The 6,975-nt window shown below is 45.3% G+C and overlaps 1 protein-coding gene across 3 annotated transcripts in view; it reads right to left on the bottom strand.

Annotated features, from left to right (window-relative positions):
• Positions 1-439: 439 nt before the first annotated feature.
• The window catches only part of LOC121581035 (arf-GAP with GTPase, ANK repeat and PH domain-containing protein 3), a 234,059-nt gene continuing 227,523 nt past the window's right edge, over positions 440-6,975 (bottom strand). For all 3 annotated transcript variants that reach the window (XM_041896363.2, XM_041896364.2, XM_041896362.2), the window contains exons 17-18: positions 2,110-2,365; positions 440-1,793 (exon numbers count right to left, since the gene is read on the bottom strand). In XM_041896363.2, the coding sequence (XP_041752297.1) occupies positions 1,551-1,793; positions 2,110-2,365 (499 nt within the window). In that variant the 3' untranslated portion in view covers positions 440-1,550. The remainder of the gene's footprint in view (positions 1,794-2,109; positions 2,366-6,975) is intronic.

A 6,975-nucleotide genomic window follows, 5' to 3' on the forward strand; every position in this document is an offset into this window, starting at 1 on the left:
AAAATAACGTTATTAACCAGTTCCCATGCTTTTAAAATAACACTTCTGTTCTGGAACAGTATAAATCATTTTCGTTCCCGGTTCTGTTTCTCAAAAATGTTGTTATTTTCCGGTTTTCGTTTCAGTTCCCTGAACCGGTTCCAACCCCTGCTTTTTACAGTGGTCTGTACTTGAAAACACCTTTTCGCTCCAAAAACCTTTTAGTCAAACAACTATAAATGCTAGCCTTTTCTCCCAATGGTGTCCTTACACAGATTTACCCAGTCACTTCCTCTCTCACACACTCATACAGAAGCACACGCATGTACACGCACAAACGCACCACATAGTTCAAAGCAACAGAAGAAATATAATCATGAGTGCCAATATACAGGGCCTTCGGCTACAAGAGGTGAACAGATATTCCATTATGCCTGTAGGGGACAGGTTATGTGATCTGTGTCAAATAATTATCAACACTTACTCCAACAAAGATCTCTTAATGATACAATTTCCTTCCTTCAATCATTCCTCTGCATGATTTCTGATTGAAGAGGCATTTTTACAAAAACCAATCGACATGATGCTCATAAAACAGACCCTCAATTCCCTTATAATCATGGATGATTCGCAAGCGGATCATGATCAGGGTGGAAGAACAAATGACTCACTTAACTATCTCCCAAAATTCTCCCATTGTGCAATCTTCTCTTAAATGTCAAATTATGATTTAAACCTTTTGCCCTTAAGCAAAGTATTTCAATCATTTTTGACCTTCCACCTACCTAGACATGCGTTGCTTTTGTACATGAATGGTATGTCAAGAGTTTGATGGCTTCATAGTACCAATAATAACTGGTTCATATAGAACCTTAATAATTCTGAAATTGGTGTGATATGGAGGACTTGCTGTAAACCGTATTACACTATCTATAGTAATAGTTTATTTCCTGTATGACTATGGATGATACCACTCAGCAAACGCTGTGCATCCAACAAGTTCCTTTGGAGTATCTAAAGCAAAATGTTACGAAGGTGTTTATCTTTCTCTATATAGACATGGAAGCATTAATGGAAGGATTTTGTCATTTCATATAACAGCACAATAAAAACACAGTTTGGCTCCAACAGTGGACGACATGAAAGGAAATGTTCAAGCATAAAAATTAACTGTTTTAGTAGGGAGGGGAGGGGTGAGCCATTCATTTGGTTGATGCTTAATAACAATAAAAAGCTTTAAACTGATCATAATCATTACTGACAGATGTACCGCTGTGCTAATGATGTGAGAAAAACAACAACCAAACAAATACAATATACAATGTCCACCAGGTAAGCCTGCCTCTCTCAGCGTCTTGGAATATCTCTATCCTGTCCGTTGCGCACAAAAAAACCTCCACTGCCAGTCACTCAGTCTAGGTTACACAGTATGAAGCGCAGTAGGAGGAGAATGGGGAGAGAAGTACGATCACTGGATAGTCTATGGGGAACAGTGTGTGTATGTTTACGGGCCTTGGTGATCGGTGAGTCAAGTCAACTACGGTCTGCTCTGGGATGATCCACTCCTGGTCCTACATTATACTGACACTGCGGTTGAGCTCACTGAGGGCGTTGTTGTTGTTGACGTTAGGGTTGGGGTTAACATTGGGGTTTCTGCGGCTCATGTTGGGGGTGGTGAGGCTGCTGCTGCTGACGGGGTCATTGGGGCAGCCGTGTTGGAGCAGGATGTCAGAACACTCCTGGCTTCCTGCCCGCCGGGCGCAGGACAGCGGCGTCTGGCCGCGCGCGTCCCGACTTTTCACGTCCACACCGTACTGAGGGAACAGAGGACAAGTGTGAGGAGGAGAATAAGTGGACTGGACAGAGAGAGGTGTAGTTGACATTGTGGTCTAGCTAGTTGAGTAGATTCTCACAAAGCACTAAAGTTTCCTCCACAGCCAGGAGTCTTTCCTGGTCATGTCAACATGCTCAGGAAACACTCCTGACCCAGACCATAACATTTTCCCTATCTATCTAACACTTTAACCATCTTATCCTATTCATTATCATTAAATCTTTATTCAACCAGGAAGATAATCAACCTTGATTAAAGGTTGAAAACCATCCCCTCTCAAACCCCAACCTACTCACCCAGATGAGAAGCTGGGTGATGACCACGTTGGCCATGGCGCAGGACAGATGCAGGGCGGTGCGTCCGTCCCCGTCCCCGTACGTCTCATTGACCTCCTCCTTGGTGCCGTGGGCCAGCAGCAGCACCACCAGCCTCAGGTCGTCCTCCACCACGGCCCGGAGCAGCTGCTGCCCCAGGGGCACGTCCGACTGGGGGAGACCCACCAGGAACAGCTTCTGCTCATACTTAGCCCGGATCCACCGTTCCCTCTCCTCCCTGGTGGTAAGGAAAGAGAGAAGAGATATGACATACAGAGTTACAGAGGGTCAGTGATGTTACAGAGGACAGAAAAACAAGAAACAATGATAAAATAGTGACTGAAATGGGATTTTCAATTAAATTAATAGATAGTTTGTAATCTAAAGCCATGATAATTATTCACAAAAGAAAAGAAATTGATCGGCGGGATGGTAGGGGTCCAAGGAAATGCTGGCAGGTTTTGGAGTAACTGTATTCCACAGTACTCATAGGGTCTAGACCACATGCAACCACTTAAGAACGATCCTTAAGAACAATCCTAACAGTCACTCCATTGTCTCAATCATGTATTTTCTCTAATAGGGAGCATAGTGTAACCTCTGAGTGTCAGGACACTGATGATGAAAGGGCTCAGTGGAGGGGCCAGATGCTGAAACTGTATCCCACCTCCACTGATAATCGTCTGCAGCAGGAGAGTAGAGTCTAGTCAGCTATCTAAAGGTTACACATTGTGAACAGCATGTCTGCTGTGGACAATACAGGAGAGGAGGAAAGGGGGACCTGTTTTTATCAGTGCTGTCAGCCGTCAGTCGGAACTGGATAACTGGAGGATCCCCCACAAAGGAGACTTCCAGCGCTTGGGTCCCCGCATCCCCTGGGGTGCCCGGGATGGGAAGCCGATCGATGGGCTTGAATGGCAGCCAGAGAAGGGAACTGGAGCTGGGGCTGGGCCTCCTTCAGTTATAGAGCCAGAGAATGGAGAAGAGGAGAGGAGGAGGGCTCCATCTCCCTCCACTCTCTGCCAGTCAGACTTCTATCTCTCCATCGCTCTACATCTTGAATCTTGACTCCCCATTTCTCTTTTCTCCCACCCACACACAAACTGCCAAACCATCCAAATAGTTGGAAAAAAATTAAAATCAATACAGTGAATGCTCAGTGTGGCTCTGACCCCGCGACCCCGTCAAGCGGAGTGATAAGGGAAGTAGAAAGGGGCTGTTGTTTGGGCGTCTGGGTGAGTGACAGAGAGAAGGGGCTCACACTGATATGGGCAAACGACTCTGTCGCTGGTTGGAGTGACAAGGATTCCCCAGGACACTGACTGCCAACGGATCTGTATGGACACTAACGTCACTTTACACTTCAAACAATCAATAAGTAGACCTAGATAGCAGACAAAATTACAAATAATTACAAATAGCTCATGGCAATGTGTCACGTTAGCATGACGCCATCGGTCTGAAGACAATCCTCAGACTGACTCGTGGCTATGTTGCACTAGCACACCATCAGAAATCCATGTCCAACATGTTGCTTTATTCTAAGTGGTATGCTAGTGTGGATATTGGAACAGAGTTTCAGTGCATTCGGAAAGTATTCAGACCCCTTGACTTTTTCCACATTTTGTTACGTCACAGCCTTATTCTAAAATTAATTAAATTGTTTTATTTCCTCATCAATCTACACACAATACCCCAAAATGACAAAGCAAAAACCGTTTTTTTAGTATCACATTCACATAAGTATTCAGACCCTTTACTCAGCACTTTGTTTAAGCACCTTTGGCAGCGATTACAGCCTAGAGTCTTCTTGGGAAAGAATCTACATACTTGGCACACCTGTATTTGGGGAGTTTCTCCCATTCTTCTACGCAGATCCTCTCAAGCTCTGTCAGGTTGGATGGGGAACATCGCTGCACAGCTATTTTCAGGTCACTCTAGAGATGTTCGATCGGGTTCAAGTCCGGGCTCTGGCTGGGCCACTCAAGGACATTCAGAGCCACTCCTGCGATCTCTTGGCTGTGTGCTTAGGGTTGTTGTCCTGTTGGAAGGTGAACCTTCGCCTCAGTCTGAGGTCCTGAGCACTCTGGAGCAGGTTTTCATCAAGGATCTCTCTTTACATTGCACCGTTCATCTTTCCCTTGATCCTGACTAGTCTCCCAGTCCCTGCCACTAAAAAACATCCCCACAGCATGATGCTGTCACCACCATGCTTCACCGTAGGGATGGTGCCAGGTTTCCTCCAGATGTGACGCTTGGCATTCAGGCCAAAGAGTTCAATCTTGGTTTCATCAGACTAGAAAATCTTGTTTCTCATGGTCTGAGAGTCCTTTAGGTGCCTTTTGGCAACTCCAAGCGGGCTGTCATGTGCCTTTTACTGAGGAGTGGCTTCCGTCTGGCCACACTACCATAAAGGCCTGATTGGTGGAGTGCTGCAGAGATGGTTGTCCTTCTGGAAGGTTCTGCCATCTCCACAGAGGAACTCTGGAGCTCTGTCAGGGTGACCATCGGGTTCTTGGTCACCTCCCTGACCAAGGCCCTTCTCCCCTGATTGCTCAGTTTGGCCGGGCGGCCAGCTCTCTGAAGAGTTGTGGTGCTTCCAAACTTCTTCCATTTAAGAATGATGGAGGCCACTGTGTTCTTGGGGACCTTCAATGCTGCAGACATTTTTTGGTACCCTTCCCCAGATCTGTGCCTCGACACAATCCTCTCTCGGAGCTCTACGGACAATTCCTTTGACCTCATGGCTTGGTTTTTGCTCTGACATACACTCTCAACTGTGGGACCTTATATAGACAGGTGTGTGCCTTTCCAAATCATGTCCAATCAATCGAATTTACCACAGGTGGTCTCCAATAAAGTTGTAGAAACACCTCAAGGATGATAAATGGAAACAGGATGCACCTGAGCTCAATTTCAAGGCTCATAGCAAAGGGTCTGAATACTTATGTAAAAAAGTTTTTTTTGATTTTTAATAAATGTGCAAACATTTCAAAAAAACTGTTTTCGCTTTGTCACCATGGGGTATTGTGTAGATTGGTGAAAAAAATAATTCAATCCATTTTAGAATAAGGCTGTAACGTAACAAAATGTGGGAACAGTCAAGGGGTCTGAATACTTTCCGAATCCGATGCGCTCCCGAGTGGCGCAGCGGTCTAAGGCACTGCATCTCAGTGCTTGAGGCGTCACTACAGACCCCTGGTTCGATTCCAGGCTGTATCACAACCGGCTGTGATTGGGAGTCCCATAGGGTGGCGCACAATTGGCCCAGCGTCGTCCGGGTTTGGCCGGTGTAGGCCGTCATTGTAAATAATAATTTGTTCTTAACTGACTTGCCTAGTTAAATAAAGGTTAAATATTTTTTTTTACAAATAGTATGTCACCTGCCAGGCCCACTCCACACAGCTCTCAGCAGCATCAGCCTTAACTAAAGTGGTTCATTAGCCTACCTCTCCTCTCCACTGACAGACCTGGCCCACATCACAGCTGCCTTTGTCAGTGCCCGCACGGAAGTTGATGAACTGCTAACCATCATTAATAGTTAATGCTCAGCCTGGCAGATAAAACAGTCACCCTGAACTCTTGCACTGTCCTTTACTCAATATAGGATTGCTAATTACACTGGGAGAACGGAAATTGTTTTATGTTTAGAGAGGAGTTCAGTAACACCACATAAAGCCTGCATACATGCTTATAACCAGTTATAAAGCATTATACCTCAAGGTTAAGTTAAGTGTTACTTATACGATTCTTCAAATTAGCTCAATGGTACAGGCATAACTCTAAACTCGCCTTACGACTTCCTGTAGAGCATTGGGAAAAGGATCTCTCCCGTTTTTCACAGTGTGGTGGGTGAATAACTATTTTCTTAAGGATGGCGATTGGAGCAGCGATTGGAGCGGCCAGCAGTTTTATGGTGTAAGTTAAAAACATTCCCCAGCCTTTGGTAATAGTCAGATTTACTGCCTAATATTTTGTTTTGGTAGAATCTGGAATTTGTGATGAAGTCAAATAGGGCAGTTAGCCAAGGTTTGCCTCAGAGAGCTAACCCACTGAATGAATGGGATCCCAGATCTAGGGAGGAGAGCCCAGTGAATTGACATGAGCTAAATGAGGCAGAAAGTTAGCGCCAGGATGTTAAACAAAAAGGCTGAGAACCATTAAGAAGATGTCAACGTCCCAGAAAGGAGCCCAAGGCCCGTATTCACAAAGCAGTCTCAAAGTAGGAGGGCTAATCCGGGATCAGGTCCTCCCTGTTAAATCTCATTCAATACGATCTAAAAGGCTAAACTGATTATATATCCTATTTGTGAATACAGGCCTTGAAGCCACAAAAAGACCTCAATCCCAGTAGTTCGGGTCCAAACGTAACCACACTGGTACTATAGAGTTCTGTTTAAGAAAAAGGGAAGTGGCCCAGCGGTGGCGACTCAAATTCCTCAGCTGCTACACCACTTGAAAGGTAGGCTGTGAAAGGAAGTGAAATGGTAATCCCGCCTCTGTCTTTTGTTTGAAATAGAACAACAATCCAAACATAGGCAGGGTTTAGGCAGTCAGGGGGAAAGCCGAGATCCTTGAAAAGGACACTTCCTCTCCGCAGGAGGAAGAAAAATAAAATCAGCAGATTTAGCATGTCAAAGCGGGAGGAGAAAAGAGAGGGGAAAGTAAAGGAGATAGAGAGTGAACTTTGTAAGCAGGGGATGATATTCAGGAAGTCAAGCTGATGGTTACCCTCGACACACGCACACACTGTAAAACACATACACTCACGCATGCACACACACACTGCTTTCCCCACCCTTGCACACATACTTGCTAAAAATTCCTCTGTTGTTTAGGGGACAGAGG

This window comes from Coregonus clupeaformis, chromosome 14 (assembly GCF_020615455.1).
Source record: "Coregonus clupeaformis isolate EN_2021a chromosome 14, ASM2061545v1, whole genome shotgun sequence".
Taxonomy (NCBI): domain Eukaryota; kingdom Metazoa; phylum Chordata; class Actinopteri; order Salmoniformes; family Salmonidae; genus Coregonus; species Coregonus clupeaformis.